Source organism: Manis javanica, chromosome 9, assembly GCF_040802235.1.
Source record: "Manis javanica isolate MJ-LG chromosome 9, MJ_LKY, whole genome shotgun sequence".
NCBI lineage: Eukaryota > Metazoa > Chordata > Mammalia > Pholidota > Manidae > Manis > Manis javanica.
The window spans coordinates 87,041,845-87,067,656 of record NC_133164.1 but is presented as its reverse complement, the minus strand read 5'-3'; the positions used below and the strand labels follow the sequence as shown (position 1 = coordinate 87,067,656).

General features: G+C 37.5%; 2 protein-coding genes across 6 annotated transcripts in view; one reads left to right on the top strand and one right to left on the bottom strand.

The window, feature by feature from the left end:
• Positions 1 to 21,110, top strand: part of USP14 (ubiquitin specific peptidase 14) — a 64,543-nt gene extending 43,433 nt beyond the window's left edge. For all 5 annotated transcript variants that reach the window (XM_037018000.2, XM_037017991.2, XM_037017995.2 and 2 more), the window contains 8 exons: positions 147 to 232; positions 938 to 1,052; positions 3,476 to 3,541; positions 3,697 to 3,789; positions 4,880 to 5,008; positions 18,542 to 18,602; positions 18,986 to 19,093; positions 19,718 to 21,110. In XM_037018000.2, coding sequence (XP_036873895.1) covers positions 147 to 232; positions 938 to 1,052; positions 3,476 to 3,541; positions 3,697 to 3,789; positions 4,880 to 5,008; positions 18,542 to 18,602; positions 18,986 to 19,093; positions 19,718 to 19,869 — 810 coding nt within the window. In that variant the 3' untranslated portion in view covers positions 19,870 to 21,110. The remainder of the gene's footprint in view (positions 1 to 146; positions 233 to 937; positions 1,053 to 3,475; positions 3,542 to 3,696; positions 3,790 to 4,879; positions 5,009 to 18,541; positions 18,603 to 18,985; positions 19,094 to 19,717) is intronic.
• Positions 21,111 to 22,821: 1,711 nt separating this feature from the next.
• THOC1 (THO complex subunit 1) overlaps positions 22,822 to 25,812 on the bottom strand; it is a 58,114-nt gene continuing 55,123 nt past the window's right edge. Inside the window, exons 19-21 of the mRNA XM_037018023.2 lie at positions 24,610 to 24,757; positions 23,732 to 23,807; positions 22,822 to 23,226 (exon numbers count right to left, since the gene is read on the bottom strand). Of these exons, the coding sequence (XP_036873918.1) occupies positions 22,931 to 23,226; positions 23,732 to 23,807; positions 24,610 to 24,757 (520 nt within the window). The 3' untranslated portion in view covers positions 22,822 to 22,930. The remainder of the gene's footprint in view (positions 23,227 to 23,731; positions 23,808 to 24,609; positions 24,758 to 25,812) is intronic.

Below are 25,812 nucleotides of genomic sequence, written 5' to 3'. Positions count from 1 at the left end.
AATGTGTTTTGAATAGTAGAAGGATTTTATAGAGCAGGATTACATCTTAAAAAGCTTAAGTATGTATTACTAAACTAGATTGTGTGGGAGGAAATACACGTTATAAAGTAAAATTGATATTTTTTATTTCATTTGAATTTTTGCAGACAGATTCTTCATCTGCATCAGCAGTGACACCTTCTAAAAAGAAAAGTTTAATTGATCAGTTCTTTGGAGTTGAGTTTGAAACTACGTATCCTTTAAGCCAAGATTTGTATAGACTGTCTCATAACTTACCAGAATTGAATTAGTGTAAATAGTGTTGTTGACCGATTGCAGTACTGGATGGGGTATGAAGCAAAATTCTTCAGAGGTTTTTATGCCCAAAATAATAAAAGAAATTAGGAATTTGGAAAAATACACCCATTGGAGTAATCTTAAAGTTTAGATAAATGTACACCTTAAAGGATATTCATTGTACTTAATTTTATTTAAAGATGCCTAAAGCTATCTTTACCAGAGTCAATCTCATGACTCACTTTGTAGAAATTAATTTTTAATTGTATAAGTGTAGTGTATCAATTAAATAATATACATGAGATTGAACCAATTCATAAAACGTGAATTTAGGAAAGTAATGTTTTCTGGGTCATGTGTGGAAACTTAGGAAAGATTTCTGTTTATGTATCTTTGGACTGTTAAGACCATTTTAAGACCATATAAATACCAACTTGTATTTGTTTCGAGTTTATACTTTCACAATATTCATTACTCAGTATTGTTGGTAAGTGAATGAACATTTTAAGTATGTTGAAATGAAGCTCTTTTGGGAGATCAAAATGTTTTAAACCTATCAATGATGCTATTAATTTTAATATCATTAGGATAATTTATTATATTAAAGATTATACAGCAAATTGAACACCTATTGGCATATTCCTTATCTTATTTTGCAAAGCATGAAATGTACAGAATCTGAAGAAGAAGAAGTCACCAAAGGAAAGGAAAATCAGCTTCAGCTTAGCTGTTTTATCAATCAGGAAGTCAAGTATCTTTTCACAGGACTTAAGTTGGTAAGGACAGTTAGAGTGATCATCACAACTTGTGGAGTGTGTATTTGTAAATGTACCCATTTATTAAATGTCTCTAACCCTAACATCAGTACTCCTGGTGCCCCTGGGGTCATGTATAGACATGCTCAGAGGTGAGAATCTTGAGCTACCTGACACACACTGTCCCATTTGAGGTCCAAGAAGGTGAAGCTCTGCTTTCTTGTTTCAACTCTTATACTATAAAAAAGTGTCCTTGTGCAGTAATTTTAGTGCCACATTTTTGACATTTTTGTGCCTTTTGTTTGTGATTTTGCTGTTTAAAATGTCCTTCAGACATAATGCTAAAAAGTATGGTCTAGTGTTCTAAAGTGCAAGAAAGCTGTGATATGCCTTAAAGGAGAAAATACTATTAATTAGATAAGCTTCATTCAGGGATGACTTATAGTGTAGCTGGCTGTGAGCTTAGTGTTAATGAATCAACATATGTTAAGTAAGGTGTTATTAAACACACACACACATAAACCCAGGTTTTATATTGATAGGTTGACAAGAAAGTTGGGGCCAGAGACTCACAGGAAGCCTCTGAGGAAGTTATATTAAGGGTATGTTAATAATTTTGAGGTATAAACTGGGATTGTACTTTGCCAATTAGGCTATATAGTCATTGCACTAATATTGCAGTTGAGACCCTAAAATTCAAGTGACTTAATTGGTGTGACTTGTTCTTCAATTAGTACACTTTCTCCAGTGCCATACTAAAGAATACACTCTAATGAGCAGATTGATACAATGTAATGGTTCTGCTTCCTAACTTGTTAATTTGATATGGTTTGGGGAATATGTACATCTTTTGAAGGATACACAGTGACTTGGGTCAGGGATTACATTGATAAACAAGATCATTTGTCATCAGGTGATCCCATGTACAGTTTGGGGTAAGATTGGTTAGTGGAAGGATTGGTAAATACAGACATAAGAAGCAGATAGGTAATACTGATATTCTTCACCCTTTGAACCACCAAGAGTCCTGTAATTATATTAAATATTATACAGCAAATTGAACACCTATTGGCATATTCTTTATCTTATTTTTGCAAAGCATGAAATGTACAGAATCTGAAGAAGAAGTCACCAAAGGAAAGGAAAATCAGCTTCAGCTTAGCTGTTTTATCAATCAGGAAGTCAAGTATCTTTTCACAGTACTTAAGTTGGTAAGGACAATTAGAGTCATTATCACAACTTGTGGTTTCAGGTCATCACGTGTAGGTTTCAGGGCACCAAAACATGCAAGATAAATGTTAATTGAAGAATGTGGAATGGAATGTTTTGGCAGGGACTCTCCAAGATGATATTTTCTTAATAATTTTATAAAATTTCAGGAAAACTAAATATACTTGGAACTTCTGGGTAATGGTGGATTAGTGATAATATGTAAAGGTTACCTGATGAATAACATCATATCAAGTATGCTTTCTTGAAAAACATGTTTATGAGATGTTGTATTTATTGTGTTGCTAATCTTTTAGGTGTTTCATCATTATTTATTTTGCTTATTCTTGAGTAATTTGGCTCCACATTTCTAAAGAATACTTTGTTGCCAAATAAATTTGATTAAATGTTAAAAACCTCCTAAGATGCTTATTGCAAACATTAACAGGAAATTGTCTCAACTCTAATTTCATGTATGTTTATATTCTTAAAGCAGAGCACATTAGTAATCTAATTGTTTTGATATTAGAAATAGTAGCTAATGTTTATTGAACACAGAATATATGCCAAGTAGTTTTCCAAGTTTTCTACATGTTCTAACTCACAAAATTCCTTAACAGTACTATAGTATGGGTACTCTTATCACCATTTACAGGTGGTGCCCAGTGGGGTTAAGTTCTTGTGAAGTCACACAGGCAGTAAGCAGAGGAAAGGCAGACATGGTTAAGATGTATGGTGCCTAAAGGCCTTTCTACCTTCATTAGATAAAGAGAGGTTTTCTGTATGATGTTTCTCAAATTTAACAATTCATTGGTTTTGGAAGGTGTTCATGCATTAAGCATAAAGAATAAGGGTCTTCTACATTCTTCTAATTTTCCTCTAATATGAATATTCTGATAATCCATAAGTAGAGGAATGCCATAAAAGGCTTTGTTATGTTATATATAAAATACATATAAACTCTCAGAAGCTGAGCAACACTTGGGTCATAATTTAAAAAATTGAAACATTACATTCCAGGGAGTTCACACGAGAATAAGTTATTTGATGCCTTATAAGAACTGTACCTAAAAGCCTTCCCACATTATCTTCAAGTTATTTTTCAGTGGTATAAATCTAGTGATGTACTTTACATTGTCTTTTAAGTAGTACTAACTTAAAATAATTAAAGGTGTGATTTCATAGTGCAGAAAAACTACTTTAAAACTAATGTTTGATGGTCTATTCTTTTTTAGCGACTGCAGGAAGAAATCACCAAACAGTCCCCAACATTGCAAAGAAATGCTTTGTACATCAAATCTGTAAGTTGTGTATTCCTTTCAGGTGCAATTCTATTTTGTTGAATGATTTCCAGTTAATTAATGTTACCCGGTCTTTGTTTTTACCAAACCAAGGAATTAAAAACTTATATGGTATTTGTATGCAAGTAATGTGATTTCTTTCCATTTTCTCTCAGTCCAAGATCAGCCGGCTACCTGCTTACTTAACTATTCAGATGGTTCGATTTTTTTATAAAGAGAAGGAGTCTGTGAATGCTAAAGTTCTTAAGGTTAGTAATGAACTTTGTTTAACAGAATATTATAGTTCTTTGAAGGCAACCTCTAATTTACAATAGATTTCTTTATTCCTTTAGGGATAAACTTTCTTTGAGATACTATAAATAGGGAAGTTATACATTAGACAAGTGGTTCCTAACCAAGAATGTGTACTGCAGTTGTGTGTTGTCCTCTTTAAGTCATACATATGCCTGGCTTCTCTCCCTACAACCCTGCATCTGTTAAATGGGATCTGAGGTCTTACATTTTTTCAAAAGATTCTTAGATAATTCTGATGGCTGCCCTCCATTCCCCAGAAACATTGTCCTAGATCAGATCCTCAATTCCAGGTACCAATCCACTAGGTTTGGGGGTGGGCATGGATTAGAAGACAGTCTACCCCATTGCACAATTTTCTAGGCAGTTGCTTTCTTCCTGGTGAAAGCAGAGAATGTTAAATTACTGGTGCCAAAGGAGTACTTTAATTATAATCTCTTGACGTAGGAGGCAGCCTTATGATTTAACTGTTCTGTTGAATTGTATCCATAGAGTCTTTGATCCTTGGGAGAGGTATATGTTACTACAGTCTATTGAACTAACAATTCATAATACATTTTCAGATATTTTTAGTGTTACATAAGAAGGTTAAATGTAGTTGAAGTATTTATTATTGTTAACTTTAAATAAATATTAATAGTAGTTACTGAATGATATTACTATTTCTATGCAAAATTGTATTTCAAATTCTAAGAAGTCGTAACTGACCCCATTGGTAAAATTTTAGGTATCCATGATTTTCATAGCAACTGGTCTAATATTTGTGTGAAATGCTTCTTTAGTCGCCTAAATTTTAGTAACTCCTCTGTGGTCAGTTTCATGGGTTAAAATGTTTAATAGAAAGAAGAGTTTAAAAACTTCACCTTAAAAAAGTTAGGACCAAACCGAAAATAGGCACAATGATGTTTTCAACTGCATAGATTTCCAAGTGATTTTTACAGATACTATTTTCCATTTTTTTTGAATTATGAAAGTATTATTTAAAAGGTACTATTTAAAATACCTATTTAATAAGTGTTTATACATTTCATTTTGGTTTGTATATAGGATGTTAAATTTCCTCTTATGTTGGATGTGTACGAACTATGTACCCCAGAGCTTCAGGAGAAAATGGTCTCTTTTCGATCAAAATTCAAGGATCTAGAAGATAAAAAAGTGAATCAACAGCCAGAGACAGTAGGTTCTTATTGCTGATTTTCTAATCATAATATTTTAACCTTCAATTAGGGATTCAGCAGTTACTTTGTATTTTTAAACTATTGGTAAAAATGGATGAACGTGTATTTTACCATAAACAGTTGATCTTGAACTGCACAAATTCCACTTCGCAGATTTTTTTCAGTAAATACATCAGAAAATTTTTTGGAGATTTGTGACAGTTTTCAAAAACATTTTCTTTGGCTTCTTTATAGTAAGGATATAGTATACAATACATATAACATACAAATAATGTGTTAATTATTTATGTTACTGGTAAGACTTCTGGTCAACTAAGCTATTAGTAGTTAAATTTTGGGGGAGTCAAAAGTTACACATAGATTTTCAACTGCACAGGGTTTTGGTGTTTGTCACCTCCATGTTGTTCAATGGTCAGCTGTGTACAAGTCCTACATTACTGATGCAGGCTGTTAAAATTTCAGGTAAATGTTAACATAAGAAAAAGTAGTCTTGGTAAGTGGATCCTTTATGATTGAGTATGCTTAGTATTTTCTTTTTCCTTAAAGCCTGCAGCTTATATTCCTTTTATATTTTTCTTAAAGCAGTTCATATAAAATCTTGCCTACTATTTTCAGTGTGTTTTATTATTTTCCTTGTAAGGCATGGAATTATCTCCATTTTTAGATGGAATTGATGGTATAGAATATTGGTTCATTTATGCCTCCTGTGATAACTTACGTATTTTTTAGTGTCTGTGAATACAATCATGTGGTTTTTGTCCTTCTTTTTGCTGATGTGGTGGATGATGTTGATGGATATTCAAATGTTGTACGATCCTTGCATCCCTGGGATGAATCCCATTTGATCATGGTGTATGATACTCTTGATGTATTTTTGAATTTGGTTTGCTAATATTTGTTGAGTATTTTTGCTTCTCTGTTCATCAGAGATATTGGTCTGTAATTTTCTTTTTTGGTGGGGTCTTTGCCTGGTTTTGGTATTAGAGTGATGCTGGCTTCATACAATGAGTTTGGGAGTATTCCCTCCTCTTCTATTTTTTGGAAAACTTTAAGGAGAATGGGTAGTATGTGTTCTCTGTATGTCTGATAAAATTCCATGGTATATCCATCTGGCCGGGGGGTTTTACTCTTGGGTAGTTTTTTGATTTCCACTTCAATTTTGTTGCTGGTAATTGGTCTGTTTAGATTTTGTGTTTCTTCTATCGTCAGACTTGGAAGGTTGTATTTTTCTAGTAAGTTGTCCATTTTTTCTAGATTTTCCACCTTGTTAGCATATAAATTCTCGTAGTATTCTCTAGTAATGCTTTGTATTTCTGTGGGGTCCATCATGATTTTTTCTTTCTCGTTTCTGATTCTGTTGATGTGTGTAGATTCTCTTTTTCTCTTAATGAGTCTGGCTAGGGGCTTATCTATTTTGTTTATTTTCTCAAAGAACCAGCTCTTGGTTTCATTGATTTTTTTCTATTGTTTTATTTTCTCAATATTATTTATTTCTTCTCTGATCTTTATTATGTCCCTCCTTCTGCTGATGTTAGGCCTCATTTGTTTTTCTTTTTCCAATTTCAATAATTGTGACTTTAGACTGTTCATTTGGGATTGTTCTTCCTTCTTTAAAAAGGCCTTGATCTGTATATACTTTCCTCTTAGAACTGCCTTCGCTGCAACCCACAGAAGTTGGGGCTTTGTGCTGTTGTCATTTGTTTCCATATATTGCTTGATCTCTATTTTAATTTGGTCATTGATCCATTGATTATTTAGGAGCATGTTGTTAAGCCTCCATGTGTTTCTGAGCCTTTTTGTTTACTTTGTACAACTTTTTTTTTTTTGAGAGGGCATCTCTCATATTTATTGATCAAATGGTTGTTAACAACAATAAAATTCTGTATAGGGGGGTCAATGCTCAATGCACAATCATTAATCCATCTCAAGCCTAATTCTCATCAGTCTCCAGTCTTCTGAAGCATAACGAACAAGTTCTTACATGGTGAACGAATTCTTACATAGTGAATAAATTCTTACATGGTGAACAGTACAAGGGCATTCTTCACAGAAACTTTAGGTTTTGATCATGCATTATGAACTATAAACAATCAGGTCAAATATGAATATTCATTTGATTTTTATACTTGATTTATATGTTGATCCCACATTTCTCCCTTTATTATTAATATTATTTTTATTTTTAATAAAATGCTGAAGTGGTAGGTAGATGCAAGATAAAGGTAGAAAACATAGTTTAGTGCGGTAAGAGGGCAAATGTAGATGATCAGGTGTGTGCCTATGGACTAAGTATTAATCCAAGCTAGACAAGGGCAACTAAACATCCACGGATGCAGAAGATTTCTCTCAAAGCAGTGGGGGTGAGGTTCTGAGCCTCACCTCTGTTGATCCCCAATTTCTCACCTGATGGCCCCCCTGCGACTGTGCCTGTCTTAGGTTGTTCCTCCCTTGAGGAATCTTACCCGTCTCTGGCTAACCAGTCATCTTCCGGGGCCATACAGGGAAATGTAAAGTTGGTAAGTGAGAGAGAAGCCATATTGTTTGAAAAGGTTAGCTTTTTACTTCTTTGCAGATTTATGCCCTGTGGCTTCTATGCCCAGCACTTGTCTCGAGGTATCTTTACCACCTGGAGAAATTATGATACTCGGTAACTTCGATATGAGGCACGAATTCTATTTAAGGGTTGTAATTAGGAAGGAAGAAGAAAAGCTATAGAGGTAGCATATGGAAGAAAACATGGGAGGATTGATTATTTCTTTGACATATCTTCTTGTAGAGTACCTTAAGTATGTATAGGTTTTAAACTACTAAATAATTTGCACACACATATTAACATAATAGGAATACGGTGACATAAACAAAGCATCTGTAATTACCATCCATCTCCAGTGAAGCCAAGAAAACCATTTAGGCACCCTAGGCATTTGTGAAAATTTGTCTATGATATGATGGATATTGTCCAACTGTACTTGAACAGTCTGAGAGAAATCAGACAAATTAAAGCAGCCCATTTCTGGGATCTGTTCACATCCCATATGTTCTTTTAACCATAGATAGTCTATAGTCATAAGATTTTGGAGTGCTATACCTTGCACCCCTCCCAACTCCTGGTTGAGTTCCAACAGTACAGATCCGGTCAAATTCGTTGTCTGACTGTATGCACATGCCAGCCTAGACATCTCCCTCCTCATTCCAATGGCAAGTCCAGGAAACGGTGGGGTGGATGCAGCCACAACCGCAGCATTGCCCCGATCCCTGTGGAGGCTTTTTGTTGATCATCCCCGGCACAAGTCCTCCAGAGAGTGCTGATGCCGGAAGCTCCTCCTCATATCGTATCTTAGTTCATTTTCTGGGTATCCAAGCTAGGCCTTGGTCTTCTGCATAGAAACAAACAGACCCTTTGCCCACACTTTGACATGCCCTCTATTCCACTGTGCAGAACTCAATGGAGGTCAGCACACAGGAACTGCTTTTTTTTTTTTTTTTTTTAATTAAGAGAAAGGAATATTATCAGAAAAGAGTACCTCCATAGCTAATCATCTGACACCCTTTAAGTGATCAACATTAAGGATATTTAAAGCATGCGTTCATCTTTGATTTACCAATAGTCTTATCCTATCAAAGAGTAATCCCCCTTTTCTTTCTTTCTTTTTTTTTTTTTAAATCTTTAATCTACACTTACATGAAGAATACTATGTTTAATATGCTCTCCCCTATATCAGGTCCCCCCCTAACAACCACATTACGGTTATTGTACATCAGCTTAGCAAAATGTTGTAGAATCCCTACTTGTCCTCTCTGTGTTGTGCAGCCCACCCTCCCCTTTCTCCCTCCCCCCATGCATGCTAATCTTAATATCCCCCTTCTTCTCCCCCCCCCCTTATCCCTCCCTGCCCACCCATCCTCCCCAGTTCCTTTCCCTTTGGTACCTGTTAGTCCATTTTTGGGTTCTGTGATTCTGCTGCTGTTTGTTCCTTCAGTTTTTCCTTTGTTCTTATACTCCTCAGATGAGTGAAATCATTTGGTATTTCTCTTTCTCCGCTTGGCTTATTTCACTGAGCATAATACTCTCCAGCTCCATCCATGTTGCTGCAAATGGTTGGATTTTTCCACTTCTTATGGCTGAGTAGTATTCCATTGTGTATATGTACCACATCTTCTTTATCCATTCATCTACCGATGGACATTTAGGTTGCTTCCAATTCTTGGCTATTGTAAATAGTGCTGCGATAAACATAGGGGTGCATCTGTCTTTCTCAAACTTGATTGCTGCGTTCTTAGGGTAAATTCCTAGGAGTGGAATTCCTGGGTCAAATGGTAGGTCTGTTTTGAGCATTTTGATGAACCTCCAAACTGCTTTCCACAATGGTTGAACTAATTTACATTCCCACCAGCAGTGTAGGAGGGTTCCCCTTTCTCCACAGCCTCGCCAACATTTGTTGTTGTTTGTCTTTTGGATGGCAGCTATCCTTACTGGTGTGAGGTGATACCTCATTGTAGTTTTAATTTGCATTTCTCTGATAATTAGCGATGTGGAGCATCTTTTCATGTGTCTCTTGGCCATCTGTATTTCTTTTTTAGAGAACTGTCTGTTCAGTTCCTCTGCCCATTTTTTAATTGGGTTATTTGTTTTTTGTTTGTTGAGGCGTGTGAGCTCTTTATATATTCTGGATGTCAAGCCTTTATCGGATCTGTCATTTTCAAATATATTCTCTCATACTGTAGGGTTCCTTTTTGTTCTATTGATGGTGTCTTTCGCTGTACAGAAACTTTTCAGCTTAATGTAGTCCCACTTGCTCATTTTTGCTGTTGTTTTCCTTGCCCGGTGAGATATGTTCAAGAAGAGGTCACTCATGTTTATGTCTAAGAGGTTTTTGCCTATGTTTTTTTACAAGAGTTTAATGGTTTCATGACTTACATTCAGGTCTTTGATCCATTTTGAGTTTACCTTTGTATATGGGGTTAGACAATGGTCCAGTTTCATTCTCCTACATGTAGCTGTCCAGTTTTGCCAACACCATCTGTTGAAGAGACTGTCATTTTGCCATTGTATGTCCTTGGCTCCTTTATCAAATATTAATTGACCATATTTGTTTGGGTTAATGTCTGGAGTCTCTAATCTGTTCCACTGGTGTGTGGCTCTGTTCTTGTGCCAGTACCAAATTGTCTTGATTACTATGGCTTTGTAGTAGAGCTTGAAGTTGGGGAGTGAGATCCCCCCTACTTTATTCTTCTTTTTCAGGATTGCTTTGGCTATTTGGGGTCTTTGGTGTTTCCATATGAATTTTTGAATTATTTGTTCCAATTCATTGAAGAATGTTGCTGGTAATTTGAGAGGGATTGCATCAAATCTGTATATTGCTTTGGGCAGGTTGGCCATTTTGACGATATTAATTCTTCCTAGCCATGAGCAGGGGATGAGTTTCCATTTATTAGTGTCCCCTTTAATTTGTCTTAGGAGTGACTTGTAGTTTTCAGAGTATAAGTCTTTCACTTCTTTGGTTAGGTTTATTCCTAGGTATTTTATTCTTTTTGATGCAGTGGTGAATGGAATTGTTTTCCTGATTTCTCTTTCTATTGATTCATTGTTAGTGTATAGGAAAGCTATAGATTTCTGTGTGTTAATTTTGTATCCTGCAACTTTGCTGTTTTCCGATATCAGTTCTAGTAGTTTTGGAGTGGAGTCTTTAGGGTTTTTTATGTACAGTATCATATCATCTGCAAATAGTGACAGTTTAACTTCTTCTTTACCAATCTGGATTCCTTGTATTTCTTTGTTTTGTCTGATTGCCGTGGCTAGGACCTCCAGTACTATGTTAAATAACAGTGGGGAGAGTGGGCATCCCTGTCTGGTTCCCGATCTCAGAGGAAATGCTTTCAGCTTCTTGCTGTTCAGTATAATGCTGGCTGTGGGTTTATCATATATGGCCTTTATTATGTTGAGGTACTTGCCCTCTATTCCAATTTTGCTGAGAGTTTTTATCATGAAAGAAGAGTTTTTATCATGAATTTTGTCAAATGCTTTTTCAGCATCTATGGAGATGATCATGTGGTTTTTGTCTTTCTTTTTGTTGATGTGGTGGATGATGTTGATGGATTTTCGAATGTTGTACCATCCTTGCATCCCTGGGATGAATCCCACTTGGTCATGGTGTATGATCCTTTTGATACACTGTTGAATTCTGTTTGCTAATATTTTATTGAGTATTTTTGCATCTACATTCATCAGGGATATTGGTCTGTAATTTTCTTTTTTGGTGGGGTCTTTGCCTGGTTTTGGTATTAGGGTGATGTTGGCTTCATAGAATGAGTTTGGGAGTATTCCCTCTTCTTCTATTTTTTGGAACACTTTAAGGAGAATGGGTATTATGTCTTCTCTGTGTGTCTGATAAAATTCCGAGGTAAATCCGTCCGGCCCCGGGGTTTTGGTCTTGGGTAGTTTTTTGATTACCGTTTCAATTTCTTTGCTCGTAATTGGTTTGTTTAACTTTTGTGTTTCTTCCTTGGTCAGTCTTGGGAGGTTGTATTTTTCTAGGAAGTTGTCCATTTCTTCTAGGTTTTCCAGCTCTTTAGGGTTTTTTAAATACAATATTATTTCATCTGCAAACAGTTACAGTTTAACTTCTTCTTTAGAAGCTGTATGCCTTTTATTTCTTTGTGTTGTCTGATTGCCGTGACTAGGACCTTCAGTACTATGTTGAATAAAAGTGGGGAGAGTGGGCATCCTTGTCTTGTTCCCAAACTTAAAGGAAAACCTTTCAGCTTCTCACTGTCAAGTATTAATTTGGCTGTGGGTTTGTCATATATGGCCTTTATTATGTTGAGGTACTTGCCGTGTATACCCATTTTGTTGAGAGTTTTTATCTTGAATGGATGTTGAATTTTGTCGAATGCTTTTTCGGCATCTCTGGAGATAATCATGTGATTTTTGTCCTTTATGTTGATGTGGTGGATGATGTTGATGGATTTTGTAACCTTGTATCATTCTTGCATCCCTGGAATAAATCCTACTAGATCCTGATGGATGACCTTTTTCATGTATTTTTAAATTTGGTTCACTAATATTTTGTTGAGTATTTTTGCATCTATGTTCATCAGGGATATTGGTCTGTCGTTTTCTTATTTTGTTGTGTCTTTGCCTGCTTTTGGTATTAGAGTAATGCTGGCTTCATAGAATGAGTGTGGAAGTATTCCCTTCTCTTCTACTTTTTTGGAAAACTTTAAGGAAGATGGGTATTAGGTCTTCACTAAATGTTTGATAAAGTTAACCAGTGAACCCATCTGGCCAGAGTTTTTGTTCTTAGGTAGTATTTTGATCACAAATTCAATTTCATTGTTGGTAATTGGTCTGTTCAGCGGGTCTGTTTCATTCTGGGTCAGCCTTGAAAGGTTGTATTTTTCTGAAAAGTTGTTAATTCCTTCTAGGTAATCCAGTTTGTTAGCATATACTTTTTTATAGTATTCTCTAATAATTACTTGGATTTCTGTGGGGTCCGTCGTGATTTTACTTTTTCATTTCTGATTCTGTTTATATGTGTAGACACTTTTTTTCTTGATAAGTCTGGCTAGGGGCTTATGTATTTTGTTTATTTTCTTGAAAAACCAGCTCCTGCTTTCATTGATTCTATTGTTTTATTTCTTCTCAATTTTATTTATTTCTGGTCTAATGTTTATTATGTCTCACATTCTACTGAGTTTGGGCCTCACTTGTTCTTCTTTTTCTGGTTTTGTTAATTGTGAGTTCAGACTGTTCATGAGGGATTTTTCTTCTTTTTTGAGGTAGGCCTGTATACTTCCGTCTTAGCCCCCCATTTGCTGTGTCCCACAGACTTTGTGGTGTTGAGTTATTGTTGTCATTTGTCTCCATATATTGCTTGATCTCTGTTTTTATTTGGTCACTGATCCATTGGTTATTTAGGAGCATGTTGTTAGGCCTCCATGTAGTTGTGGGATCTTTCATTTTCTTTGCGTAGTTTATTTCTAGTTTCATACCTTTGTGGTCTGAAAATCTGGTTGGTACAATTTCAATCTTTTTGAATTTGCCGAGGCTCTTTTTGTGGCCTAGTATATGATCTATTCTTGAAAATGTTCCATGTGCACTTGAGAACAATGTGTATCCTGCTGCTTTTGGGTGTAGAGTTCTGTAAATGCTGGTTAGGTCCATCTGTTGTAGTATGTTGTTCAGTGCCTCTGTCTCCTTACTTATTCTCTGTCTCATTGATCTGTCCTTTGGAGTGAGTGTAGTGTTGAAGTCTCCTAAAATGAATCCATTGCGTTCTATTTCCCCTTTTAATTCTGTTAATATTTGTTTCACATATGTAGGTGCTCCTGTGTTGGGTGTATAGATACTTATAATGGTTATATCCTCTTGTTGGACTGACTCCTTTATCATTATATAATGTCCTTCTTTGTCTCTTTTTTACTTCCTTTGTTTTGAAGTCTATTTTTTCTAATGCAAGTACTGCAACTCCTGCTTTTTTCTCACTATTAGCTGCATGAAATATCTTTTTCCATCCCTTCACTTTCAGTCTGTGTATGTCTTTGGGTTTTAAGTAAGTCTCTTGTAGGCAACATGTAAACGGTTTTGTTTTTTTTCCATTCAGTGACTCTATGTCTTTTGATTGGTGCTTTTAGACTGTTTACATTAGGGTGATTATCGATAGGTATGTGCTTGTTGCCATTGCAGGCTTTAGATTCGTGGTTACCACCAAAGGTTCAATGGTAATATAGCAGTCTAACAACTTATTTGGGATGCTATTACAAATACAACCTAAAGGTTCTCTTTTTTTCCCCTCACTTTTCTTCCTCCTCATTTCTTTATATATTAGGTATCATATTCTACTGTTTGTCTATCCCATGACTGACTTTGGGGATAGTTGATTTAATTTTTCATCTACGTAGTAATTAATTGTTCTACTTTCTTTAGCGTGGTTTTATTTCCTCTTATGACATCTATTTAGTCTTAGAAAAACTTGTATCTATAGCAGTCCCTCCAATATACACTGTAGAGATAGTTTGTGGGAGGTAAATTTCCTCAACTTTTGCTTATCTGGAAATTGTTTTATCTCTCCTTCAAATTTCTCTGTTAATCTTGCCGGTTAGAGTATTTTTGGTTGGAGGTCCTTCTGCTTCATTGCATTAAATATATCATGCCACTGCCTTCTTGCCTGTAAGGTTTCTATTGATGATAAGAGCAGAAGTCTGATGATAGCCTGATGGGTCTTCTTTTGTATGTGATCTTCTTTCTCTCTCTGGCTGGTTTTAATAGTCTGTTCTTGTTGTTGATCTTTTCCATTTTCATAAGTATATGTCTTGGTGTTGTCTTCCTTGGATCCCTTTGTTGGGAGATCTGTGCAGCTCTATGACTTGAGCGACTGTCTCCTTCCCTATATTTGGGAAGTTTTCAGTAATTATTTCTTCATGGGCACTTCCTTTACCTTTTTTCTCTCTCTTCTTCTGGTACTCCTATAATGTGAATATTGTTCTGTTTGCATTGGCCACACAGTTGTCTCAATATTCTTTCATTCCTAGAGATCCTTTTTATCTTTCTGTGCCTCAGCTTCTTTGTATTCCTCTTTTATAATTTCTATTCCATTTACCATCTCCTCCAGTGCTTTTAAATCCCTCCAGTGTATGTTTCATTGTTAATACTGTATTTCATAATAATTGAATCTCTATCCTGAATTCTTCCCTGAGTTCTTTAGTATTTTTCTGTACCTCTATGAGCATGTTTATGATTTTTATTTTGAAATCTTTCAGGAAATCGATGAGTTCAGATTCACTTGACCCTTTTACTGTTGTTTGTGGGATTTTCATTTGAACAGGTTTCTTTGACATTTCCTGTTTGTATGTAGTGCTCTCTAGTGCCCAGAAGCTCCCCTTTCTGGAGTTGCTCAGCCCCTTGAGTGATGTTGGTGGTCACAGGGGAGTGCTGCTGGTGCCTGGGGGGAGGAGAGAGCTGTGTCCTGCTCCCAGCTGCTAGACCTGTCTTCACTGCCAGAACTACTGGGCCGAGCACACAGGTGTAAGCCTCTATGCTTTCCGTTTGTAGCTGTCATAGTTGGGGCTTCTGTCTGGCTGGCCTGATGTCAGAGAAGGTGCTGGTGGTGTGCAAGCTGGTGCAGGCTGTTAGGGAGGAAGGCACAGCAGGGTATGTATCATGGTGGGGGGGGCGGTCTTAGAGCTGCATAGTCAGCCAGGGGGATCGAGTGTGTGAAGCTCCTGAAAGTTCCCAATGTGCTGGGCAGTATGCGCCCAGACAATTTTGTCCACCTGTCCTTTGTCCTGAGTAGTAAGCCTTGTGCCATCCTGGTCCCTTTAGCAGCTCTCTTACTGTTAGAAAGTCTCTCAGGCTGCCCACCTTTCTTTTGTCCCAGAGCAGCTGGATGTGGATCTAATTTCCACAAGTGGCTGAAATCTCAGTATCTCCAGGTAGTCCGCCTGCCTTAGCTTTCCAACCCCACTAATCTCCAGAGCACCATGCAATGTATGTTTGTGCTCCCAGAGCAGATCTCCAGGGTGTTCAGCAGTCCTAGGCCTCCACTCCCTGCTCCATTTCTCTTCCTTCCCCTGGGGAGCTGGGGTGGTGGAAGGGCTTGGGTCCTGCCAGATCACAGCTTTTGGTCTGTTACCCTGTTTCGTGAGGCCTGTTCTCTTCTCCAGGTATATGCAGTCTGGTGCAGCCTTCTTTCTTGTTGTTGCTGTTTTGATTAGTTGTATGAATTATATTTTCATATTGTATGTTGTTTTGGGAGGAGGCCTCTGTCTCACTTCTCACACCACCATCTTTAATTTCTCTATCCTCTGTTTCGTTATCTGGTCACAGAACAAGGCTGAAAGTGGTGCCACAGTCTTCCAGCGAGGTTTGATATTTGTCATTTTAATTATATTTCTTGTTGTTGTCTTCCTGGGGTTCCTTTTTGTAGGGATTCTCTGTGCTTCAATGACCTGTCTACTTCCCCAGATTGGGGAAGTTTTCGACAATTACTTCCTCAAAGAGACGTTCTGTCCCTTTGTCTTTCTCTTCTCCTGTTTCCTCTGTTTTGTGAATATTCTTTCATTTGGAGTTGTCACACAGCTGTTAACATCCTTTTGTTTGTAGAGACTTTTTTTTCTCTGTTCCTTAGCTTTTGTTTTTTTTCCTGTTCTGTAATTTCCATCTCATGGATGGTCTCCTTTACTTGCTGTATTCCATTGTTCATTCCCTACACTGTATATTTCATTTCAGTTACTGTATTCTTTAGCTGAGTGGCTCTTTTTCAGCTCTTCTTTTCTCTGAAGCCCTCCCTGAGATCTTAAGTACTTTTCCTTCTATCAGTGAGCACATCTATGACTATTTGAAGTCTTTGGGAAGAAGATTGGTGATCTTCATTTCATTTACCCTCTCTCTGGTGTGTTGTACTGTAGTTGTGTTTGGAACATATTCCTCTGCCTCATTTTGTCAGGGTTTCTCTTTCTTCCTTTGTTCTGTTAAGTGGATCTGCTATGCCTCCTGGTCTAGAAAGTAATGGCTTTATTTAGAAGGCATCTTGTGGTGCCTCAAAACTCAACTCTTTCCTCTCTAGTGCCTGGTTCTCCTTTGCCATGGAGACCTAGTTGCTTTTGGTGGACAGTGTGAGGGCTGTGCTTCTGTCTGCCAGTACTGGTATCAGTCTGCTGCAGGAGGCAGATCACCTCAGCTGGCCCTTGTGATTATCGCAGCAGCACTTCTGGGATTATTGGGGCAGGGTGCCCTCTGCCCTGCATCAATAGTGCAAGCTGCTGGGCTGACGGGGTGTGTGGGGCAGTCACATGGATCTGAGGTGGGTGCTGGGCAGCAGGGTATGGGGGCATGTGGCTGCAAGGTGTGTGGGTGGAGGGCACTGGACTTGGTCACCTGCCATGAAGGAAGGAGGAGGAAGGAGTGCTCCCAGCTGGCTCTTGTAGGCATCTCCCCAGTTGAGCTGAGACAAGGTTTAGAAAGCTGGGAAAAGTGCCCCTCTATGTGCTGGGGAGCGAAGTCTGATGCTGCTCGGTGGAGTAAACAGTGTGGAATGTGCCTCAGGGCTGAGCTTCCAATGATGGGCTTGGAGCAGTTGGTGTGCCCATGAGTGTCCAACCTATTGGGCCAAGGAAGGGCTGGGAAAGTGTCTTCCACCTTTCCTTTCTCCTGTGGAGAGAGCTCAGTCCCTCACCCCTCTGGTACTCCTCCTGGTGCTGGCAAATCTTTCTAAATGCCACCTCTGTTTTGGGTCCTCCAGAATGTGCCTGTCCCCCACAAGTGGCCGGAGTTGCAGCCTTCCAGTGTTCCAACTCCATGTGTCCAGCCCTGCTAATCACCATAGCCCGATCCGATATGGATTTTGTGTTTTTAGAGCACATCTCCAGGGCCAGGCATGTAGAATTCCTGTGCACCTATTCCCTTCCTGCTTACTTCCTCTTCCTCTGCCTTTGGGCTGGGATAGGGGAAGGGTCTGGGTCCTGCTGCATCAGGGCTCTGCCACTCCACCATTTTCAGTGTGGTCTTCTCTTTGCCAGGTGTAGGTGGTCTGTTCTGCAGTCTTCAGTTAGTTACATTTCCTGTAGTTGCTCCTTGATGTGTGTGTAGGAGGTTCCTGGCTTGCCTTCCTACTCCGCTATCTTTATTCCCCCCCTATATTTTGCTGCTGTTTTTTTTCATTTTTTTTCTCTTCTTTTGGTTACTGAACTTTAAGAATTCTCATGTGATTTACCTATAGGGGCTTATAATCTTTTCTTTTTGTATAGTATTTTTTGTGTTTGCTGTTGGTATTACATTATATTCATATATACACACACACACACACATACATTTTATAAACACACATAAAAGAATGGTTTGCCTAATTGCCATTTTTTGTTGTTGGATCATTGACTTGTCACTCCAGCTGTCTTTAAACTGCTTGGACTGTCATTACCATTATACTTTTCAACAACCGTGTGTCCATATGCCTAGATAAGTTGTTTAATTTTTTGCATTATATACTGAAATGGGTTGAGGCAGGGAGCTCCCACTAAAGGTCCTTCTCTAAAGTGGTAAGTCATGCCTCTTTAAATGTGGGTATTTGCTAAGTAAAATACTTCAGTTCACTTGGGCTAAAGAGGCAGGTGGCCTTGGCTTAGATTTAGCATTAGTTGCAGTAATTTGAATTGTTTTATTGAGGTAGTTCTATTTTGTTTTTATGTATGTGGTTTGATAGTGTTTTTGTAAAATTGCAGAATTGGGTTTTCCTTTTCTGCCCTAAAGCACTATTTATCTGTGCTGCAGTTATTCACTGATACGCTCTAGCTTTAGTAGTTTAAAGTTAGTCCCATAATCAGGGGGTCTGTTACTATACATACAAGATTGTATATTGTTAAACTGTAGGAACTTGAGTTTACAGTTTTGTTAACTCTAGTTCTCACTTTAGTAACTCGTAAGTCAGACCATGTTTTGTGTTTTTCTTAGTGCTTTGCATTAATACTTGTGGAAGTGAATACTCATTGAGAATGCAAATTTAATTATCAGTATTGTATTTAAAATTTTTCTCCCCAGAGTGACAGAAAGAGTAGTCCCCAGAAAGAAATTAAGTATGAGCCATTTTCTTTTGCTGATGGTAAGTGAAATCTTCATTTCAGTTGTTGTGTGTGGTTTTTAAGATAAAATTACTATCTTGTCACTTACCTGTTTTTTCAGATATCATGCTTTAAAAAAGGTCAGGTTTCTTGAAGTATTATTTACCTTAATATGACATACATTAAAAATCCATATATTGGTATTATACTCCTATAAACATTTTTCATGCAGTTTCATGCCTTATCTAACAAAAATTTTGCCAGGAAGGTGGAAAGGAAGGGTTGCTTTGGAAAAGTATCTTACTAAATTTTGCTAATAAGAGTAGTTCTTCTCTAGGCTAAACTTCAGAGTTGTTCTTGTTAACAGCTAAAGAAAGCATATCTGTTCATTGTTTACTATTACTGAATTTACATCTTCCTTTAGACACTGGCTCCAATAATTGTGGATACTATGATTTACAAGCTGTGCTAACACACCAGGGAAGGTCTAGCTCTTCGGGTCATTATGTATCATGGGTGAAAAGGAAACAAGGTAAATCCATTCTGTTTTTCAGTTGTCACATACATAGTATGTTAACTGTTTAGTATAAATTTTTTATCATAGTGGTTCTCAAACTTTTTGGTCTCAAACCCTTTACATTCTTAATTATTGAGGACACCAAGGGGTTCTTGTTTATGAGGATTATATCTCAATATTTACTATAATTGAAATAAACACTAAGAAATTATTAGTTCATTTAAAACTGGCCATAATAAATTTATTACATATTAATATAAATAACTTTAAAAATAAAAATATTTCCATAACAAAAATAAGCAAGAAATGGTATTTACATTTTTGTAAGTCTGTTTTGTCTGACTTCATAGGAGGTAGCTGAATCTGCTATCTGTTTTGCAGTCTGTTGCTTTATGACATTATGTAGCCTCTGGAACATTCCAAAGCACACTTGAGAATGAGGAAAAAGCAAATAATGCTTTAGTAGTGTTATGTAAATAGTTGTAACCTTCATGGAACCCCTGAAATGGTCTTAACCTGAGTAGTCTCTGAGACTTTTGAGAACTGTTGGTATGGCAGATAGAATACTGCTGTGCATAAAATGACTTGGAATGGAACTCTGAAGAAGTTTTGTATAATAATTTCATTTTCTTTCTTCAGATGAATGGATTAAGTTTGATGATGATAAGGTCAGCATCGTGACACCAGAGGATATCTTGCGGCTTTCTGGTGGTGGAGACTGGCATATAGCTTATGTTCTTCTGTATGGGCCTCGCAGAGTTGAAATAATTCAAGAGGAAAGTGAACAGTAATCTTCATTTTAGCTATTTATGCTTAGGTGTGAAATAAATGTTACTTGTTGACCATAATCTGAGCTTTAGAGGAAGATGTTAGGTGGCTTTATGTGTTTCCCCCCATGTGTGGAAAAAAGGGTGGAAGGAGACCACTCGATGTTATCAACCAACAGAAAATCACAGCAAAGAGAAAGTTGTGTTTGGACTGTGCTGCCCTGTATAGAGGTGGCAGGAAGACATTTTTCAAAAGCTTATTATTTCTTGTATTAATTTTTCAAAATTCTGAGTTGAAATGCTTTTCAACTATTAACCTTCTGTGATAATTTTTCTCCCTGCCTTTTTCAGCCCAGGACTCAGCAATCAAATGTTTATTCCACACCTAGTACTCCATCATTTGTTGTTCTTGCATGGTTCAAACCACCGGTGATTCAGTAGCTGCCCATCCTTTGCCTTATCTAACAAAAATTTTGCCAGGAAGGTGGAAAGGAAGGGTTGCTCATTGTGTAAACTCAGTGCTGCTGTTGACATCCCATGGAAACATGGGTACAATCAAGTATTTGTCCAGCCTGACTGTTGCTGGCTTTTCATGATTTTAAAATAAATTGTGATTAATAGTACATTTGATTATGCATTTATTGCTGTGTCTCTGATGTACTATGGTTTGTACATTTAACTTTGCAATGGTTTTGTAAGTAATCAGCCTTAAAAAATGTTGACAAGCTCTGGCTGCTTATTTTTAGAAGATGAGGATATTTAATAAAAAAAAAAAAAGAGGGAATCAACAGCTTTTGACCTCAAGTCTTTTGTCTATTGAGTGTTGGAGCTTGGCTGAAGTTTAGGTATGTTTAATACTATACAGTTACTGCTGATGGTCAGCTTTACTCTGTTTATTAAGCATCCATTTAAAAGTGTTATCTTTGCTCAGATTATATTGTTTAAATACAAAGTTGTAAAAGTAACAGCATTCTTTGGATACTAAATGCAGTGTTGTCTGGCAGATCTGTTACTTGGCTCAGTTGTTCTTCCTGTCCTGTCAGTGCCCCAAATGTTAACATCTGTCTCAAGACAATGATTTTTAAGATGATGGTGAAAATAGCCAACAGAATGAGGTATTTCAGCAATGCAGATTTCTTACATTCCCCCCATCTTTGTTTCAGGAGCCTTGATTGCTGCAGAAAGGAGGATCTTAGCTAATTTGTCTCTGATTTTCTTTGGGCTAGATACTTGTAATAAAGCTTTGGGGATTAATGTGAACTCTATCTTTGCTTAGGCTGTTTTAATGCTCTGCAGAGCACAGCACAGACGATTAGATTCCTAGACAATGGCCATTTTCAAGTTTAAGCTGTGATATATAATCTGAGAACATTAGGGGGGAAATTTACTTGTAAATAGCTTCCTTAGCTAAACTTTTTCTTGGCAGTCTCCCTTTGCCTTGCTGGAGGATGCAGAATAGAATGGGGAGACCACATAATTGTGATGATTCATTTATCTATTGGTATGATGGTTTAACTTTGCAAGTTTCTTTTTGTTGTTGTTACTATTAATCTACAATTACATGAAGAACATTATGTTTGCTAGGCTGCCCCCTTCATCAAGTCCCCCCCACACACCCCATTACAGTCACTGCCCGTCAGCATAGGAGATGCTGTAGAATCACTGCCTGTCTTCTCTGTGTTGCACAGCTCTCCCCATGCCCCCCCTACATTCTAATTATACATGCTAATCTTAATACCCCTTTTATTCCCCCCCCCCCACCCTTATCCCTCCCTTCTCACCCATTGCAAGTTTCTTTTTATAGTCATTATCTTGGTCTGAATAATTTTGAGGACATAAATTTAGTGATAACAATTCAGACTTTATCATTTGCAGGATGCTGTAGCTACCAGATTAGGTGAGGTAGGAAAGTGTAATTCCTTGTCATAAAACAAACGATTTCATTATGTGATTAAAAAAGGATTCCAAAGATTTTCTTAAGAAGTATAAGAAATTTTGGACTTACTTACACCAGTGTTGTTTTAAACTAACAATGGCTGTTTTAGTATGCAGCCTTGCATGTAAGGTCTTTGAAAAAGGCAAATAGGCAAGAAAATGTCTTGTTCCTGAGTGTGCCTTATTCACTGAGCCTCTTGCACCGAGGCCCTCTTGCTCTTCAGAGCTGTGCTGTAGCTAGTGGACTAGCTAGTGGAGTTAAGCCCTTATTCAGGATTCAAAACAGTGATGACCTACTCATCTGACAGCCCTAACTGGCAGTGATGTGGGGGCAGAGTAGATGGTCCTGTCATCTCCAGCTGTCCTACATACTGCTTGGCTGGTCCTAGGGTGCTTTCACCTACATCTCATTTGAGCTTAATTCCTAAGGTATACATTCCTATTTTAAGGACTTTTAAGAGGTTAAATAATTTTTGTAAGGCTTGAAAGAACGAGGTGTTTGACCTCACTCCTGTCTTTTAAAGTTGGGGGTCAGCAAATATTTTCTGAAATGGGTCAGGTAGTAAATACTTTAGCTTTGTAGGCCACGAAGTCTTGGTTGCAACTACTTAACTTTGCCCTTATAATATGAAAGGAGCCAGACAATACTTACATCAGCATGGTTTTATGCCAATAAAATTTTACTTTTAGAAAAAACAGGTGGTGGTCAGACCACTGTTTGCTGACCCTCCGCTTAAAAGCATAAATGAGACTAGAATAGTCGTGGATTTAGTGTTATTCTGGGATTTTCAGAATAGCAAGTTAAAATTTCTAACTACTAAAGGTATTTAGGAAACTAACAGACTATTTTAGGAAACACCATGCCCCTAAGTATTGCTTCCTGAATTCATTAAATACATTTACTGAGCAAAAATATGTGACCTTGAGGTCACATTATTTTGGCTGTTTCATAGCCTGTTCCCTCCCTCGTCCCAAATCCTGAGGTCAGTTATCAAGAGCCATCATGTGTTCTGTTGTTCTGGGAGCACCAGCTAACTGTACAACTGTTATATAAATGTTTATTGACCAAAACCAGTGGACCTCTTATCAAATGCTGCTTGGTAATAAAATCTTACAATTTTAATAAAAAAGAAAAAAGCAAGCATGCAAGCTAACTATTTGTCTCACTGTCATTAGTTAGACTTTCTGCAAGGTCACCTAATCCAGACTTATTCAGTGCAGTAATCAGAGTGTCAGGTGTTGCATGGACTCCCTCTTGGTCTTGCCAGGCAATTAGTAGCTGCTTAGCTCTCATCTTCATGTCTTCACTGTCACACTCAATCTGTCTAATTTCCGAGTCTTTCATTTCCAAGTAGGGAGCCAGAATCTTCCACTGTTCACCCAGTTTGCTGGCAAATACCTCTATTTGTTCCCCTGTTACAGGTTTGTCTCTCCGAACATCAGGACCTAGAAAACACAGGAATGTAAATTAATGTACAAAGTACAGGACATGTATAATCCAAAGTATACAGAACTGGGAAGATTTGGGGCCACTGAGACAGCACCTTAACAAGCTTTATTTTAAAAGTAGAACAGTCCTTTTAAAATTTCCCATGGGCTAAATACCATTCTTAAAATCATGATTATTAGGAAGTCAATGAAGCTACTAAAGCTTTTGCATTTACTGTATAATGATGAAGGCTTCCCCTGAAACTGGCTATTCCCCCTTGTCCCCCACAAGAATTAACAGAGGTATGAGTCGCCTTCAAATGTAAGTACCTTCCTTTCCATCACTTCCAACTTGTATAAAAGGTATTATAAAATTTATTTTCAAGCATTCCTCACTACTGTAAGAAACAGAGCTGAGATAAATGGTAGTTGAGAAGTAGATTGAATTAAATAACATACCTCTCAACAAAGAACCCCAATCTTTTCCAATTTTGTAAGATAGCCAAGAAAATTCAATTCTTACTTTCATTTTCCTTCAGTAAAGCATCATTATCTTCCTCATCTTCATCCTCACCTGTTTTTATTTCTTCAGAAGGCGGCTAAAATGAGTAAGAAGAATGTTTAAAAGAATATCAACTTCTAAAATAAGGTAACAGGAGATACTTTTTGTCTAGGTAAGAATGGTTTCGAGATTCCAAGGTAAGGGCCCTGAACATTACCCTTGAGAGTATTAAGTGTGAATGTCAGGTAAGAATCACGAAGGACAGGGAGTCCTGAGAGTCATAGAGACCCCCTCTGGAAGAAGGGAGACAATATAATATGTATTGGTGAGACAAAGCTGTAATGGGAACAACAGAGGTATCTGCCAGCAAACTGGGTGATTGGCAAATACCTAGCATAGAGTAACAATGGTCTAGGGAAGACTGCAGGAGTAACCGTATCCTTAAAAACTGGGTAGGTTTTATGTACAAAGTATTATAGTTATGACCATATTGTGGTACTAACAGTGAGAAAGCCTATATGGGAAAAAGAACATAGTAGAGGCCAAGCTGCCTACTGCTACCCATTAGACCCTGTAGATGAAAGGCAGCACAATGTATTGGCAAACAGGAAAAAGGCATGTCTGAGTTTACAGGTGGATAATAGGTGACCCAAGGCATTGTGAACTTAAATGACAGGCGGTATAAAAATGAATGTTACTTTCCCAGTTTTATACGTCTTATAAATATATACTCAAATGTATTTTTCCTCCCATTCTAAAATGGGGTGGGGGCCGGTGGTTTGGGATCACTATCTTATTTCCACATGATAAACTCTGAAACAGCTATTGCTGTTGGAGCGAGAGGCTGAATTCAAAGATCCTGCCAACTAAAGGATATGAGAAAAATTATTGTTACTTACTGGTAATTCCTTGGCTAGCTTTATTACCATGTTTTCAAGATACTCTGGCAAACTTTTAAACTGCTGGTTGGTTGGCTGGAAGAAGTGAGGGCTTCTCCTTGCTAACAGTCTCAGGGCTCTCCAGCCATAATTTGAATTGTTCACAACTCTATAAAAAGAGATGGCAGTCTTGTAATTTAGTTTTTTAAATTTCTATTCCCTTGTAGTTAATGTAATTCACTATGTGAAATTCTGTACTTAGGTCCGAGTGGCCAAAGGCACCATTCTTTTCATTCTGATGAGTCTTCCCAAGAATCCAGCATGTAGTTCACTTACATATAAAAAAAAATAGGAGCTAACAGAGTCTAAAGAGGCAAGGTACATGCCTCAAACACATTGTCAAAGTTTACATACATTTTACTTAATTTAAAAAACTCAAGCAGTAAGTGTCCAGCCCTTTAGATGTGGTATGTGTAGGACAGGAATCATCCACTTAGTTACTTAGAGAAAATTTGTAACAGGCTCACTGTGTTCAGTGAGTTGATAACACATCCCAGCAAGTCACCTGCCTTTCTGGTGTGAGTTTCAGAGTATTTTATAAATTCAACTAGATCTGGTCATGTTAATATTTGGTTTTTGATTTATGTAACATCTAAACTTAATTTGTTCAATACCAACCTCAATGAATAAAAATGGCTCCAAAACTAAAAGGAAGATGTTGAATCGCCAATATGCTAAGAGTGGTGCCAAGATACAATTTGTGACCTGTTCCCTAATGAAACAAGGCAAGCAGGCAGCTCCCAGTAAGCCGAGAAAACCCCTAAATTCTAAAGACAGTGTTCCATAGACAAGCAAGCTTCAGAAGAACCCAGAGAATAAATTTACTCCATTTATGAGATGTCCAAGTCATTTGGGAGTCCCCCAAGTTCCTAGAGTAGCACCCTGATTTAGTCATCTCACCTCTGAGGCAAGCTGGCATCTGCGAGGGTTCCCTGAGGCAGTGGACACTCTGGCCAAGTGAAGGCCATGCTATGAGGCTTTGCCCAAATAGCTACGAGCCTGTATCTGACACATTTCTGTTTAAAGAATTTGAGTCTTTTAAGCACTTTCAAAATTCCACGTCAGTCACACACTTTGATTGTCCAGAGACCCATACCTCAAGTTTTTAAGCCAATCTTAGAGAACTATCACCTTTAAAGATGATTCTACCTCATCTTACCCAAT